This window comes from Letharia columbiana, assembly GCF_014066305.1.
Source record: "Letharia columbiana isolate WasteWater2 chromosome Unknown Sc0000009_s0, whole genome shotgun sequence".
Taxonomy (NCBI): domain Eukaryota; kingdom Fungi; phylum Ascomycota; class Lecanoromycetes; order Lecanorales; family Parmeliaceae; genus Letharia; species Letharia columbiana.
Window position 1 is genome coordinate 416,205 of NW_023501045.1, and position 15,809 is coordinate 432,013.

Genomic DNA, 15,809 nt, shown 5'->3' on the forward strand with positions numbered 1-15,809 from the left:
CCTTTGATGGCTATTTCCTCAGAAAGCAGAAAATCACACATTGCAAATACATATGCTGGGCGAATCCGCAAGGTCACCGTACCGCCGTCCGTTGCTGTTTTCGCGCCAAATAGTCGCCCAGCAATCCGTCAAGTCGGTTTGAAATTTCTCCCAGCTTCCTATTTTCTTCTTTGAAGAGCTTCTTCACCACGGGATGATCCCGGCCAACTGGCTTAATCTGGCTTTTATCGTGAACCACGACAAGTAAGTCTCTGATGTCGCTATCATCCTCCAGATAGGCTCTCAGACTAGCATCGCTCCAGGTAGGTGTCGATGACTGCGCAGTGGACGCTGGGGTCTCTTCACGGGCGGCATTCTCGTTAGGTGCTTCGATGAGTTCGGGTGACGAGAGAGGAGATACGGGAGAGGTGGATGGGTCCTCTTGCGAGGAAGTGTCCACCATGAGTTGAGGAGGCTGAGGGTTGCGGTCGTGTTCTTGAGGAGGTAAAACTTCAATGGGAGATTCGGACAGCCGTTCTCGGGCTGCTTCCCGGGGTGGTTCGGCGTGGGGAATTGTAGGAGCTCGGGGTTCGTGGTTTCCATGTTGAGCGTCTTGGGCGATAGCAAGGTGAGAGTCTGGTTCCTCATACGACGGACGTTCGGAGAAGGTTTCAGCCTCTTCGTCTTCGGAGGAAGAGTCGAAGTCGTCCATGTGCATGCGGTGCTTGGCTTTCCTGACTTTCTCGGGTTTTTGGTCCGTAGGGGCGGATTTGAGGACGTCCTTGATAGGTGAGAACATTCCGCGTCTGGCGTCCTTTGGCGAATCCGATTGCATAGATTCTTCGTCTCGGACAAGCGAGAACATCCCACGTCTGATGTCTTTTGGTGAACCTGGTTGGATTAGTTCCTCGTCTCTAACAGGCGAGAACATCCCACGCGAGGCATCTCTTGGTGACCCTGATTGAAATGGTTCCTCGTTCCTGCCAGGCAAGAACATCCCACGCGAAGCATCTCTTGGGGATCCTGACTGCACTGGTTCCTCATCTCTGACGGGCGAAAACATGCCACGCCTCGCATCTCTTGGTGACCCTAAATGCATAGGTTCTTCACGTGTGGTCACTGGAGGGTTGAAATCCAAAGCTGGACCCCTGTCCTCTGGTACCAATTCTGGCTCCGTCTGGACCATGCGCATAGATCCATTCGGCTCGGAGAAAGCGGGCGGCGCCCGGCTCGGTTCTGGAGTGAAAGTGTTCTGCTGTTCTGTGATAGTCGGTCTCTGGTTGGTTGCTTCTCTTTGGGAGTACGATGATTTGGGAGACAATTTCGCGGGCGGAGTCTTCTGTAACTTGCCGGTTTGCCTCTGCTGTGGTGAAGTAGCTTTGGCAGCTTGTGGGTCCTGGGTCAATGATTCCATCGATTCTTTTGGCTGTGGCGACAACCTCGACGGGGGTGACAATGCCTGCCTTGCCAGTTCGTTCGATGATTTCTTGCTGTCTTCGAGTTCCTTATCGTCAGTTTTGCCTTTCTTGTCTCTTCGTTTAAACATGCCACCCAGCATGCCTCTCTTCTCTTTCCGCTTCTTGTCTTCCTTGCCTTTTTCGGGAGGGGGGTCTTTCTCGAGAGAATCGAGGCTTGCTCTGGTCTTGAGCTGATTGAGATAACTTTAGTAAAGTCCTCGTTATCGCGACGAGGAGGACTTACGTCTTTGGATTCGTTTGATTTCAACACGGACCCATTGGAATCATCCCGCAAGAGACTGGGCGTAAGATTGATCTTTCGGGTTTCCACCCCATCGTCTTTGAAGAAAGAATCAGTGTTGCGCACGGTCCCTTTCCTTGATGTAACGGCAGTACCATTATCTGTAGTGGTCAGCCAAAGGTAACGATGAGATTCCAACTGGCTAGGTTCACCTCCGTCGAATATCTCATCACTCGTTCGAGCTGCATCTGGAGGGTTACCTTGGTCAATTCCGCCACTGCTAAGACTTTGAGCTACCAAGGGATCTCCATTCTGCCTGACATCTCGATCTTGACTTCTAGGTTTGAGTGGCTCTACCACGCCTTCGTCGACTTGATGTGACTGGTCATTGCTCTGGGCAGCGGTGCTATCCTGTTCCTGGGCTCCATACTCTCGATTGCCCTCCTCCTCGTCAGAGGAATATTCGACATCAGACGGCTCCACGTAAGATGGTGCTGTGAATTGAACGGTCTTTGCATTGCGCCTTTTCATGGCCTTTTTCAGAGGGTTCAGAGGGTTTCCTGCCCTTTTGTCTTCCTCGTCGCCAAGCATCGTTGAAGCTAGCTAGAAAGGTGATATAGGGTCAATTGAGAACCCACCCTAGGCTTGGAACTTATTCTTACATCGAGATTTCTATGCTTGTTTAGCCTCGCCAAACGCTCCAAAGGTGTTTCGATGTGCTCCGCAGGTAGATAGCCTAGAGACCGTTAGCAACAATCTGTCAGTGCAGCAAACGAAGCTTACCAATGCTACTATCCTTAACGACCCGTACGAGCCACCAGTAGCTGTTGCTGTCATCGAGCAGCACCATGGTGTCACCCTTCGTAGCGTTCGCTTGGCCTTCGACCGTTGCGACGAATGTATGTAGCGCGTACACGAACTCGAAATCAATGTCCTCTGTTTCTCGTAAGCACTCTCCGCCCCATCCTGAGTCGATAAAACGGGGGTCATCGAGAAAGGAAATATCTTCGGTATCATCATCTTTTGTATCCGTTGTCTTGTCGTCCCAAGAGGTGGCAGATTCTGGCGACGAAGAGCGAGTCGAGGCATTTGAGGCAGCCGAAGAAGGCGACAATGGCGCATCATCAAAGCTGTTGTCCAGGAGAGGATCGTTTGCCGGGAGCAGAAAGTGGTTAAAATCGTTAGGGTCGAAGTCCACTTCGTAGGAGTCTTCCATATCTTCAAAATCCTCTTGAAACCGGGTGTCCCGCCGTTCGCTGATTAGAGGTCTTAGGCGGTCATGACTCTCGGCATCCAGCTTGTCCACGGCAAAAAGCGTCTCTCGGTCCTTGGTATACCCACCTTTCTGATGATGATCCTTGGACGGGGTTTGATCGTGCTCTTTTCGCGGGAACGAAAGAGGAAAATGGGTAGGTGTCTCGGAAAAGGGAGAAGAAGAGAAATCGTCCAATGGGGGTTTTGGCGATGGTGTATTCTCTGGGGGAGAAGAATTCGAACGAAGGGAAGCGACCCTGCTGGGCCACGGTAAAGGTAAATGATACCCACCATCGTCGCCAATTGACGGAGAGCTGGAGATTTTGTCCATTAAATCATCGTCCATGCCCTCGTCTCCGTCTGTGTCTCCGACGTCCTCCTCCGCTGTTCCATTTGCTCCTGCGTTGCGCAACAGGTTGTTTGAGTCCTGGCCGATGCCATCGGTGCTACCGTATCCATCACCGTCTTCATGTAGCAGTTGCAGCTCCTTACCCGAAAGATCTTGGGAAGCTCGAGGGCTGCGACCATGCTGTTCCGACAATTCTTGCTCAACGTGTTTGAGCGCATCTGCTTGGTGAGGAGCTGGCGGCCCTTCACCTAGTGGACCTGGGCGAGCTGGTTGACGTGTATGATCTTTCGCAGAAGGAGCACTCTGATTTTGAAGATCGATCGTGTCTGCCATCGCTCAAATCAGTGACGCTCCCATGCTTCGACCATTCGCTTCCACAGCAACTTTCGCATTTGTAGCCTCATAGTGCCAGGGGTTCTTCTCACCAGCTCTGATAATGTTCGGTCGTGTCATTGTTCCCCCTCTTGTCACCTCTGCGCTCTAGGGCTAGACTGTTGCCGGACAAAGAAGTGACCCTCGCACGAGTTCTTAAACATCCGGAAAGGATGCAACAGAAGAATTTTATAGGTTCTATAAAGGAAGTCGAGGCGCCGAGCCGTCATGCACGATTCAAAAAATGTTGGTATCGTCTAGAGGAGGCTGGCAGGGATGATTCTTGCGTAGCCAGAATTGGGAGCAGACTGCGTATTGCGAGTCGTCAGAGCTCCGTAAAATCAACTCCTGCAACTGCTAGGCAAAAGAGGGTTCATAAGATTACTATCGTCGTCGTCGCTTTCAGCTTTCAAGAAAAGTGCTACGCCAAACTTGAACGAGGGGTTTCAGGAACCTTGATTGTTTCATCTGCCGATTAGCGATAGCCTTGGCATTAGACACGCCAAGAAATAGATACTTTAGCGTGAAAAGGGGCTTGAACGCTAAGGTACTCAGAGAGCCAGGAACCGCATGGTTAAGCGTTTGGAGGCTCTTACAGTATCACTAATACAAACACATGCCACCCAAGACGGCAGCACTTTCCCACCATCCTTCATATAAAGCAATATTCTAGGGTATATTGGATGGACCATGAAAACCACATGCCTTACATCCCAAAACCATGCATGCTTCCAGCAACAAGGGATCCGACCCCTTTTCCTCATAAATCAACGGTGCGGGCCTTGATCGAACGGTGAGACACCATCATACTTGTCCAGTTCGCTACCATCTCCTGAATAGCCAATGCGATCGCGATTATCGTCAATGATCCGGCCATATTCGAGAAGCAACCTGAACATGTATATCTGCACTTCATCAGCTTGCGTTCCGCAGGTTCAAAAAACCACAGCTCGTACCTCGATATCATCTCTCCGCAAGACCTTCTTGGCCCACTCCCGTCCCTGATCTGCTATTCTCTTCCCTTCAGTATCGTGTCTAGCCACATACGCCTTGCCATTTGCATCCTCGCTCCCTAATGTTTGCTGATCCGGGGGCGTGCCGACTCCAAGAAAATACGTGAGTAGCGTGTAGACATCATCATATCGATTGTCCATGGGAACGAAGTGCCGCCATGCGAACAGTCGCGAATCGTGCCATTCACGGAAGATAGTGGCCTTGATAGGGAGAGACCTACTCTCAAGAAACGCAATCCATCGACCGGAGAAAGAGTGGCCGTCAACATCAACCAGAACCTTGTTTTCGAATTGCTCTGCCATAGGTACCATAGGCCTTAACGTCCAGACGTTCTCATAAAAGCTGCAATCCGGAATACAGCCCCAGGTCTCGGTAAACCCGACATCAGTGTGCTGTTCAGCAAAGTGCGAAGGATGGAAGTCCCTGTAATTTTCGAACTCGCCCTTCTTTTCCGGTTGCTCGGTCAGGATACGGACCTCCTTGCCTGCCATTTCAGTACTGTTCATTTGCATTACAAGACGTTGGCGATGCATTCGTTGCCAGTTGTCCGCAACCTGAGTCCCTCCAGACGTAACGCCTCGCCAGATCATTACATCTTTCTTGTCCTCCCAGTTCAAATCTGATTTATCATCATAGTCGTACCTCTCATCGTGCTTGTAGTACATATTTGCTGGAAAAAGGATGTCGCTGTTGACATTGACTTTGCATTCGCCGAAGATGGGTACAAGTCGCTTCGTGGCCAGCAGGGAGGAGCTTGAGTAGAGAAGGCCGTGTTTGTCCTGGATCTGTGGGCCGACGGCGCATAGATCTGATGTCTTGTTGAAGTTGGTAATGAGACCTCCGAGACGGTCTTTGTACGTGAGCTCAGCTTCTTGGGCACTGACACTGTCACGGCGTGCAGGCGATTCTGGTGGGCAGGCGGTGCTGGCGATTTCCATATATTGCTTGCCGGCGTGAGAATACCATTGCGGGTCTTGAAAATTGCCGCCATTGTCTTCGTTTGTCATATTCATGAAACCTTCCATGGTCGTGCTAAACTCATCGATGGTCTCAGGAGGCGTGCGGCGTATTTCTTGTTCCTTCTTGAGCAGGTCTTGCATGTCTTCCCAAGGCACCACGACTCGAGGTTGGTCTAATCTGTTGATAGCAATATCCATATCTGGTAGATACTTAACAAACTTGTTGATCAGCGTTATCAACGTTTCTGACCTCCAAGATCCATTGCTCTCTTTAACAACCTTGTGATTGCGAATATGGATGCAAGCGACTCCTTCATCTGGGTTCCTCCACATATTGGCTGCTAGATTCCGTATGACCTTTGGCTCGACAGCCCAGAATGGGCGTATATCATCCATGACTTGTTCAAAGTCGTCGATGTTGTGGACATTCCTTTTCCTAGCGTACTTGTACCAGTCTTTGAAGCCTGGCGGAGGGTGTCGCCCGTACCTCCTCCTGTATGTCTTCACAGTCTGCTTGAACGATACAGACCTGCCGTCCTCGTACTTGCGCCAGTTCTTATCGGCCTCTTGCATCAGCAGAGAGATGGGATGCGCATCGACAGGTTCCAGTGGACTGCCGGGCTTTTCGCCTGCGTGCCATGGTTTCTTTGGCCTCCCAGGTATTTGTATGTCGCCCAATTGATCCTTGATATCGCCCAACTGATCCTTGATGGAGTCACTTGAAAGCCCAGAAAATACGACGATATTAGATATTAGAGCCAACAACGCAAGTGCAGCGAAGGAATAGGACAGTCGTCGCTTGACTATTAGAGACACCATCCTCACAGTCTGATGCCAAGCCTCCGGCGCATTGGAGGCAGCTCAGCCGAAAGAATTGCTGAGCATCTGTATATTACCGTTGTAGCCATGGTGAGCTTTTAGTATGCATCGCAAGAGGCAAAAGGCTGGTGTGTTGACGGGATTGAGTCCAGGAGATATGCTGGACTCTGGGCCCAAATCTTGCATTAGACTGATCAGGGTACACTAGGCCAAAAACCGCTAGCTCTACGATTTTCACGGCAAAAAGCTCCCTTCGTAATGTGGTCCTCGTCTCCATCTTGTTCGCCTCGTTCCCTGTCCCACAGCTCTCGAGCACTACAACTCGCCGAAGTTCCTCTACGTGGTGTATGGTGATGATGGCGCAAGACCCTGTTACGTTGGCGTCTCAAGCCGACAAAGCAGCACAAAGTGCCCAGTCCGGCTTCAGCTTCTTCGGCGCTCGTACAGATAAGTACGAGAGCGCTGTCGAACTATATACAAGTGCTGCGAGCGCATACAAGCTACAGAAGAGTTACAGAGAAGCCGGTTCATTATATGAGAAGGCACGACCTCCCACAAGCTCTCATGAGTGATGTTAACGATGCGATGTCTAGGCAGCTATGATCCAGAAGACTAAGCTGAACGAGCCAGACGACATGGCGAACACCCTGCAAGAGGCATTCAAAGCATATCGGAAAACAGCTCCTGAGGAGGCTGCAAGAGTATTATCTCTAGCCATCGACCATTACCTCTCGAAAGGCAACTTTAGGAGGGCAGCCGTTCATAAACAGAACCTCGCTGAACTATATGAAGAGCTCTCAGACCGACGGCGAGCAAGAGAGGCGTACGAGGCTGCTGCTACCTGGTACGACGACGACAATGCTTCTGCATTAGCCAACAAGCTCTATCTCAAGGCTGGAGATCTCGCAGCGCTGGACGAGGACTATTTACCCGCAATTCAGTATTTTGAGCAGGTGGCCCGCCAGTCGATATCGAATAACTTGATGCGATACTCTGTCAAAGACTACCTTCTACGCGCTGGTATCTGCCATCTGGCGTTTGATATTGTCGGTGCTAAGCGTGCTCTGGAAAGCTACCGGGACCTTGATCCAAGTTTCCTTGCACAGAAAGAATATCAGCTATTAAATGATTTGGGCGAAGCGGTGGAGCATAGTGACGCCGAGGTATTTGCGGAAAAATTATTTCGCTATGACCAACTCAGCCCCCTCAACTCCTGGTGCACGACTATCTTGCTCAGGTATGCCTTTATCTTCGCGTTGCGTGTTTGATGATCGACTGAGAAACTCTACACAGGATCAAGAACAAGATTACGGACCACGAAGACGACTTTTCCTGATCCCTCCACCCTTTACCAAGTGCCAAGCTACAGCACCTGTCTCCTTTGGCCCTCATGCCGCAAACGTAAAGTCTACATCACTGGATGGCTAGGAAGATATGATGGAGGTCGTGGAGTTAAAGCGTCTACTAATTATGATTGTGCTCCAAGACAAGGCGGGAGGCGTCACTGGCATATTGAAAGGGATCACTGAATGCAAAGCGATGGTTTAGCATTTCAAAGACATGCACGCTAGCAAAATCATTCAGCTATGCTGGATGAAATTTTCTCCTTCAATGCTTTGCAGGTGCCCAATTCGTGTGAAAGCAAAGCAGACGCTTTCATTCATGTATGCCACCAATCTCAGCGGCAAGGGCCGTCTAGATATCGTGTCATTGAACGGGCAGGGTTCCTTTTGAGAGATACTTCGTCCACGTCCTCTCCTTCAATGTTGCCTATCTCTGCCTCAAGCGCTGATGGTTGTCTGGCTTAACGGTCCCGTAGCTGCCATTTGTAGGCTTCATGTTTGCCGACACCCTTTGGTCCACTTCCGGCCAAGACATATTGCTCTAGCAAGATAGCTGTCTCTCTCTTCATTCAGTAGTAGCTTGTTTGACCCTAAAGCGGCAGCCTCGCCGATTGGGCTGGGCGCAGATTTCTGTTGGTGCCACCAGTGCCAAGCCACAATTCTGCCGAGTCAAGCCTTTCACTGCGCGACTCCTACCACCGTTATGCTTACCGGCGTTGGTCAACCAGAATATCGTCGTCACAATGCCACCCAGGCCGTTCAATTTACTTAGAGTTTCTCAATCGAAATTTCGCCCAGCTACAGAGCTCTCACCATTCCTTGTACCCTTCCTCTACACTCAACAACGTGGTGCTCACATTCTTGCGAGCTTGGCAGATAATCCCGGTGCACTCCATAAGAGGATAAGAAGAGGACGTGGTCCATCGTCAGGCAAGGGTAAAACCTCAGGAAGGGGTCACAAAGGTCAAAAGCAGCATGGCAAGGTACCCCGAGGCTTCAATGGAGGGCAAACGAAAGACGAGGTGGTCCATGGCAAACGGGGAGATCATAATTTCAGCAAGTGAGTCATTCAAACCTGCCCAGAAGCTTCACCTACTGACCATGTCTACTACTCCAGCTTCTCCGTGGACATGAAGCCCCTCAACCTCTACAAGGTGCAAGATTGGGTAGACCAAGGCCGCCTCGACCCATCGAAGCCCATTACAATCAAAGAGCTCCTGCAATCCCGCTGCATCACGAACGTCAAAGACGGTGTTAAACTACTCGCAAAAGGCTCAGAGGAGCTGAAAGCCCCGCTCAACGTCGTCATATCACGAGCTTCCGCCCAAGCAATAGCCGCTATCGAGGCTGCTGGTGGTTCCGTAACAACTCGATACTACACGCGCTTTGCCATGCGCAGGATCATGCAAGGGAAGATGGACCCTATCAATTCACTCCAATCACAAATCAAAGAGGGTGAAGAGATGTCGAGAAAATCTTTCTACAACCGTCTGCCAGATCCTACGAGCAGGAAGGATATCGAGTACTACCGGGATCCCGCGCATAGGGGATATCTAAGCCATCTGGTCCCGGAAGGGCATGGGCCTAGTCTTTTCTTCAAGACGCCAGGCACTGGGAAGATGGCTATGCGAAAGACGTCGAAATCAAGGGCAGTGGCGGGGGACAACAGAATTTGGTAAAAAGGTGCCTAGGACCGCGTCTGAGGGTTTGCATTGTATATATCAAAGCATATCCAACTGCATCTAACGCCGTACTCTGCACGAGTAGTGTCGATTGGCTCATTCCCAGTCGGAGCTTCCAAAGTCGCTAACAAGCGGCCTTTGCTCACTTTAATAGATTGTGACGTGTCTCTATCTGGAGCCGCCATTCCTCTCCGAACAATCAGCACGGCAGTGGTTGCTCGAGTGCCAGGCGCCTACCCCCCTATTATGCCACCCTGATGCCATCGCCGTCCGTCCCATTTACACCGCCTTCCGCGAGTGACAACTGCGGAGAGAAGCTAGGGTCATTCTCGTACTGATTCAATTTTGTCTCAAAGTTTGCACCGCTAGCCCACATGAAGATCACCAGGACTGGATTCATGGATGTACCTGCCAGGATGGACGTTCAGCCCTCGACATGCGCGGTAAAACAGAGAATGTTGATCTCCGGGTTGCAATGACAGGTATGAGGATACGTACTCGATTTGATGAAGATCTCACCACCGGCGGACTTTTCCTCCAAACAATCCTGCATGAGCGAATTCCCATACGACTTTATGATCCCCCAGCTGCTAATGTCCAATGGATTGGCCAAACGAGTTGCAGGGTTCGTGTATGGCATGAGCGCGAAGTTGCAGGTATCTATGCGATGGAGTGTCATCATCATAGTTCTTGAATTACGAAACATCGCAGTACACGTAATGGACATACTCATTGCATAGAACCTCGGCAACTGCACGATAGGCTGCTCAAAGACATTTGCGACTCCCGGCCAAGTATTGTCAGAGTCCACGCGCAGTTGCTCCTCATCAAAAAACCGTGTCTGGAGGTTTTGAGAGCTGGTGAACTTCTCGAAGAGAGTCAAGCAATCACGCTTTTCCGGTTTGCCGTAGGTGGATACGTCGCAACTTGCGGCTTGAGCAGCTGCAGTATACGGACACAGCAAGTAGAACATGAGGACAGGGGAAAAACCTTGTTGGAGGAGGCCCATGACCGCGCATCATACTGAGGAACAAAAAGAGTCTCCAATTCTGGAACCTCGACAACTAGAAGACCACCACCAGGTTTTTGCTTTTGGGTTCCACAATCCTGCAGAGCCTAGATGCAGTTGTTCCGGCGGATGCAGCTCTTTTATGGCCAATATCCACAGCGGGTAATCTTGATGTTTGAGAGTAGCCGCTCGTCTCTTACGAACCGCAGATACAAGCGACTCTGAGATCATGTCTAGAGCCGGACACATCCTCGAGCTTCCCTCGTGCAACTTTTCTCGTGCGATATAACTACGATCATCGGGCCATGAAGTCCATAACATCCTTAATCTTGGTTCTGTTTGCCTTTGCTCAAGTTGTTCTCAGCCAATGGAAATGCGACTACCGGACCTACGGTCGACCAGAGCTGGACGATTGCGCGGGCGCCTTACTATCAATGCCAGACGCATCATCAAAGAGCCCGACTACCAAACTCGTGGCCGTCCGCAAGTTCGTCGAACCTCAATATCTAGAGCCACCTTTCAGTACATGTCAGAACGAATTGGATGCGCCAATGGAGGTACGTACGTTTCGGAACTGATCCTTCCCAGCTGGTATTGAGATTGAGTCGTAAGACAAGTTTCAAGAGCAAGCAGACCACTTTACTCCCAAGACCCGTGTCGCAACTCCATTACCTACCTCGTAATAGCAATGCTGACTCGAAATCTGCGTAGCAGCTACCAAAATTCTGGAGATACAGTCAGTGTGGATGATTTTACGAGAGACGAAGTGGTCAATGCTGATGAGAGTACGTTGAGTAGAGTCTTGTCGCTTCGCCTTGATGCCCATCGCTGCTAGTTCGCGTAAGGTCATCGATCCAGAGCCTGTGTCGACGTGGTCTTTCGTTGAGAGGAACGTCCTCAGGCTATCCACGAATTGTTTGGCTAGGAAGTTAGGCGGGGGTGTTATCCTTTTAGCAGGTCTGGCGGCCTATCCACCTCAACTGTATAGTATTAGCTGATGAGGTAGACCCTGTTGGTGACGGAGCTATGGCTTTGTACATCTACGCTGTGGGAGCGCCATTCGAGACTATCCTGAACAACTACATGATCACATCGCAGGCGATTCATCCTCCCGGCGGTGGTTCTGTGTCCAATGGCACCTTGATGGGAGTGACCACGAATGGCAGCTTGGAGCTGGCTTGGGCGTTACAGGATACATGACAAATCATGAGCTGCTCCAAAGACCTGCGAGCATTGTCATCCTCGGATAGGCCGCCTTGGCATGGCCCTACGTAATGGCCCGAGTATCGGGATGGCAAATTACTTCCTTTCGGCTGGTTAGAATACTCGTGATCAAGCTCTTCCCCTCACTTTGTGCGACAAGAGTTGCAAGATAACAGCGAATCTTTTTTGCTTTTGCAAACGCCCACCACCATCGTTGCTATCCATCTGATACTATACCAAAACTTTTTGGCCTTTTCCAACATCATAATTCAAGGTGAATTCGCCCAAAGTGGTATATGAAGCAAAAATACTGCTGTCAATGCTAATGCTTTTGCTAGGTAGAAATCCTGGTTTTCTATGATGCCTTTGATACCGTGCAGGCACTGTCAGAAGCATATGTCGTTCTCGGAGGCTCAGTGCTTCCATTGCAGCGGCTATCCCGGGCGCCCTTGCAAGGATGAACGCTGCAGTGAAATCCCTCCTGTCACCCATCAGGCGGTGGTAACCTCGTCCGCAACGCGTAAGACTGTGTGTATCCCCAGATATTATTGGTTAACTGACATACGATAGACCACGCTAATGCTAGCATCAACAGCTCGATAGCAGCTATGAATGCGGCGACGGGAGAGGAGACTGCCAATGTGGGTGGCACCGAGGGAAGGGCTACGGCCGCTGAAAGCGCTGCCGCCGTTGGAGCTGGGCGCGGTGCTCTCGCAAAGGTCGGTAGCCCAGCAGACACGAGCAAGGGCATTGGGAAGCTCTACGCCGATGCGCGTAGAAATGGGGGTATTACATAGTATGGTGGTCCGGGCGAGAGAAGAAATACGGGCTGCTTTAGCGATGGGGATTAGCGTGCGACACATACCTTATGCACATCAGTAACGACTTATTGCCATTTACTTCGAGGTACCTTCGGATTAATGTCACGTGCGAGCGCTGAGTCAGCAACACTCGTCCTGCTCCTTCCGACTGTGTGTCACTTACACCCTTCATAACCACCGAATTCCACAAACCTTCAATTTCTGTCGAAGAATGGCGGAGGAGATCATCGAGCATTTCCAGACTGCTGAAAGAGACTATACTGTCACCCGGACAAGGTTCATTAAGCGAGAGCTCAAACCTAGCGAGTATCACAAGAGACAGTTCGGTAATTTTGGAACTATAGTACCGCAACGAGTACGTGAGCGGCTCGAGAATGAGAAAGATGCGTACAGATTCGTCGCCGAGTACACGAAGATTCCGGTCCCCAAGGTTTTGGACTTCCTGGAGGAAGATGGCATCTGCACCCTGATCGTCGAACGCGTCGAGGGCAACATCATGGAAATTGTACTCGATGAATTAGATGGAGAAGACCGGAAAAGACTCATCCACAATGTAACAGCATTCGTTGAGCAAAGCGTTCTGCCACAGCTGAGGAAATTTACATCTAACAGACTGGGTGGTGTGAGTGGACTCGTCATACCACCAAACCGTGTGACCTTCCGAGACCAGAGGCCCGAATGGAGGTCTCGATCGTTTTCCGAGAACCAGTTTACCTTCTGTCACAATGATCTAGCAAGGCACAACATCATGGTCAACCCGAAAACACTAGAGGTCACAGCAATCATTGACTGGGAGTCATCAGGGTTCTATCCTGCAGAGTTCGAGGCTGACATGTGGTTAAGATCGTATCGGGATTATGTGCCAGATGAAGCTTCTACAGACCGGCTGATCAGGCTTCTGGACCAACCCTCAGCAGAAAACTTCCCGGTCACAATGATTGACATTCCGGACGGGGTCATCTATATGTGGCAGACGGAAGATCGTGATAGACATTGTACCCTCACTCCATCCACGTTCACAAAACGCCAACTGCGCTCTTACGAGAAAAGTCTCGGTGTGCAGGGGACAATCACCCCATTTCCGTGGTCTCGAGAGCGGCTAGAAAACGAGAAGAAAGCACTGGAGTTTATTGCTGAGCACACTTCAATACCCGTGGCTCGCGTTCATGCCTTCAATGAAGAAGCCGGAATCAGCAGCCTTACTACAAAGATCCCTGTTCCTGGGGCAAGGATGGACATCTTGGCTAGAAGACTCAGCAACCGTGATAAGGCAATTCTTCTTACGCACGTCAACACTTTTGTCAATCAGACCGTCCTACCCCAACTCAATACCTTGCAGTCGAGTAAGCTTGGCGGAATAATTGGAATGACCATTCCTCCTATTCGAGTCTGGAAGCGTGACAAGAGACTTTCCTGGCCTGCAAGAACATCAAACACGAACCGATATGTATTCTGCCACAATGAAATATCGCAAGAATATATATGGGTCGATCCGAAAACATTGCAGGTCGTTCTTCTCCAGAACTGGGAATGTTCTGGGTATTACCCACCCGAGTTCGAATATCCCTACTGGCGTAAGGCCAGGGACGAGTGGATGAACAATGATGACGAAGTGGACCGTCTCATCCTATTTCTTGACAAACCAGGTAAGGGACCTGAAAGCCGACTGTTCGACCGCACGACGCTAAGAACTTTGCAGATGAACAACCTCTCGTGAAAGGTCCTTGGATGGCAAGGACCATCTTGTGGGGGATGATCTCATCTCTTTTCTACTGGATCAAAAACAAGGGTTTTGGCGCTATTTACATCCTCTTTTCGGGTTCCCAATTGCGAGACTCCAGCTCATCCAAATCTGGATCCCCCTCGGTCTGGTTTGGCGAACCTTACCGCAGGGAGTAGGCCAGCAAACAATGGTTTGTACCCGCAATCATGCAATCAGACTCTAGGTTATCACTTTGGTGTGGCAATTTGGATTACATCTCTGTCAGACTAGGGTCTAGCTTTCCGGGAACGATACGGACAAAGCATCGAGCTCGGACCATACCAAAATATGAACAAACAGAATGACGGACGTGTGTGAGCAATAGTATTCTGAAGCTCTATGGCTGCTATCTACGACTCTTGGCGAGGCACCGAGGCTAAAGAAGCGCGGGTGGAAAGACCTTACTAAATTGACGCTTCACTGATGCTTCTACATGGCCTAAGGGAAAGAATGTCAATTGTGCATGGGTCATCTTCCGTGCAAGTGAAAACGTCTACGGTTCTTGATTCTGTTAAACACATGCAAGGCTTGGCTGATCATTGCTGCCGTGTCTCCTGTATTTAGAGTTCGATCGCAGATACCATCATCATGAAACCCCGGTACGTCGCAGTCATCCCTTTATTACGCCATTACCACCAAGGACCTCAAACCGTTCCACATGCACAGTCATAAGCACAATCTTGCACCTCGTGTGCAAAGAGTTTCCTCTTCGTCCAACAGTCTTGTATCTACAGCGGCCTAATATTGTGTCTGCTGGTCTCTGAAGGTATTTCGGGCAAGGACCGGCTGCGGTATGTTTCATGGTCATGGGGAAGACGGGGAAGGGCTTTGTGCCGGTAGGAATCATTCATGGGCTCTGACATTGCCCGGCGATGTGGGTTATGGGCTGTTGGCTGGGAGTAGGTGCAGCCCATGGCTGGAGGTTGCTGGTCTTTGTGGTTGGGATAAAGCAATTGCTGTTGTTCACACGTGTTGCTGGACATGAAGGGGGACATTTGTGCGAAGATGTCCCAGACAGAGAAGGAAAGGCTTCTGGAGAAGCAAGATACGCACGTTGGAACAGGATGGATGGTCCCAGGCTAAGAATATCAACAAGTCCTTGCGCAACCATTCATTTCGAGGCCTCCCTGCGTCATGCAGAGCCCACCATGGTGCGGGGGTCATCCTTTCTTTGCGTGTTGAACGCTTCAGGACCCGCTCCATGACCATGACGACCTACTACATTGTCAATGTCCTGCTTCCATCCTCCAACATTGGTGAGACGCGAGTGGAATTCAAGGACACACATTACGGATGAAGAACCCCGCTTGACGTTGGGAGTACATATTCACTTGAGCGCATATGGATGGCTGAAACAACGGCACTTGAACCATCGAATCGACTGGAGCATCAGCGACCAGATATCCCTGCGCGGTGTCCATCATTTCAAGCCTCGCAGACTAGCACGAGTGTTTCGAAACGCTCCAATTGTACGTCCCGATCCACGAAACAATTTTCCTAGACACGGGTCGTGCCTATAAAATCCTCCTAGACACACAGTCTTCT

The 15,809-nt window shown here is 50.4% G+C and overlaps 8 protein-coding genes across 8 annotated transcripts; 5 read left to right on the forward strand and 3 right to left on the reverse strand.

The window, feature by feature from the left end:
* Nucleotides 1–73: 73 nt before the first annotated feature.
* Nucleotides 74–3,733, reverse strand: HO173_003590 (uncharacterized protein; the record flags this gene model as incomplete). Its single annotated transcript, XM_037305515.1, has 6 exons — nt 74–1,627; nt 1,681–1,838; nt 1,890–2,280; nt 2,340–2,413; nt 2,461–3,606; nt 3,706–3,733. The coding sequence occupies 6 exons, from the start codon at nt 3,731–3,733 to the stop codon at nt 74–76; spliced, it is 3,351 nt and encodes a 1,116-aa protein (XP_037167617.1).
* A 686-nt stretch (nt 3,734–4,419) lies between these two features.
* HO173_003591 (uncharacterized protein) lies at nt 4,420–6,444 on the reverse strand (the record flags this gene model as incomplete). The annotated part of the gene is made up of 2 exons (XM_037305516.1): nt 4,420–4,557; nt 4,609–6,444. The coding sequence occupies 2 exons, from the start codon at nt 6,442–6,444 to the stop codon at nt 4,420–4,422; spliced, it is 1,974 nt and encodes a 657-aa protein (XP_037167618.1).
* Nucleotides 6,445–6,791: 347 nt separating this feature from the next.
* Nucleotides 6,792–7,780, forward strand: HO173_003592 (uncharacterized protein; the record flags this gene model as incomplete). The annotated part of the gene is made up of 3 exons (XM_037305517.1): nt 6,792–6,986; nt 7,038–7,681; nt 7,738–7,780. The coding sequence occupies 3 exons, from the start codon at nt 6,792–6,794 to the stop codon at nt 7,778–7,780; spliced, it is 882 nt and encodes a 293-aa protein (XP_037167619.1).
* A 750-nt stretch (nt 7,781–8,530) lies between these two features.
* Nucleotides 8,531–9,466, forward strand: HO173_003593 (uncharacterized protein; the record flags this gene model as incomplete). The annotated part of the gene is made up of 2 exons (XM_037305518.1): nt 8,531–8,847; nt 8,905–9,466. The coding sequence occupies 2 exons, from the start codon at nt 8,531–8,533 to the stop codon at nt 9,464–9,466; spliced, it is 879 nt and encodes a 292-aa protein (XP_037167620.1).
* Nucleotides 9,467–9,713: 247 nt separating this feature from the next.
* Nucleotides 9,714–10,478, reverse strand: HO173_003594 (uncharacterized protein; the record flags this gene model as incomplete). Its single annotated transcript, XM_037305519.1, has 3 exons — nt 9,714–9,877; nt 9,968–10,129; nt 10,199–10,478. The coding sequence occupies 3 exons, from the start codon at nt 10,476–10,478 to the stop codon at nt 9,714–9,716; spliced, it is 606 nt and encodes a 201-aa protein (XP_037167621.1).
* A 551-nt stretch (nt 10,479–11,029) lies between these two features.
* Nucleotides 11,030–11,678, forward strand: HO173_003595 (uncharacterized protein; the record flags this gene model as incomplete). The annotated part of the gene is made up of 4 exons (XM_037305520.1): nt 11,030–11,035; nt 11,190–11,214; nt 11,277–11,435; nt 11,485–11,678. 4 exons carry the CDS (start codon nt 11,030–11,032, stop codon nt 11,676–11,678), a joined length of 384 nt encoding a protein of 127 aa, XP_037167622.1.
* A 399-nt stretch (nt 11,679–12,077) lies between these two features.
* Nucleotides 12,078–12,478, forward strand: HO173_003596 (uncharacterized protein; the record flags this gene model as incomplete). The annotated part of the gene is made up of 2 exons (XM_037305521.1): nt 12,078–12,201; nt 12,252–12,478. The coding sequence occupies 2 exons, from the start codon at nt 12,078–12,080 to the stop codon at nt 12,476–12,478; spliced, it is 351 nt and encodes a 116-aa protein (XP_037167623.1).
* A 235-nt stretch (nt 12,479–12,713) lies between these two features.
* Nucleotides 12,714–14,401, forward strand: HO173_003597 (uncharacterized protein; the record flags this gene model as incomplete). The annotated part of the gene is made up of 2 exons (XM_037305522.1): nt 12,714–14,148; nt 14,202–14,401. 2 exons carry the CDS (start codon nt 12,714–12,716, stop codon nt 14,399–14,401), a joined length of 1,635 nt encoding a protein of 544 aa, XP_037167624.1.
* Between the last annotated feature and the right edge of the window lie 1,408 nt (nt 14,402–15,809).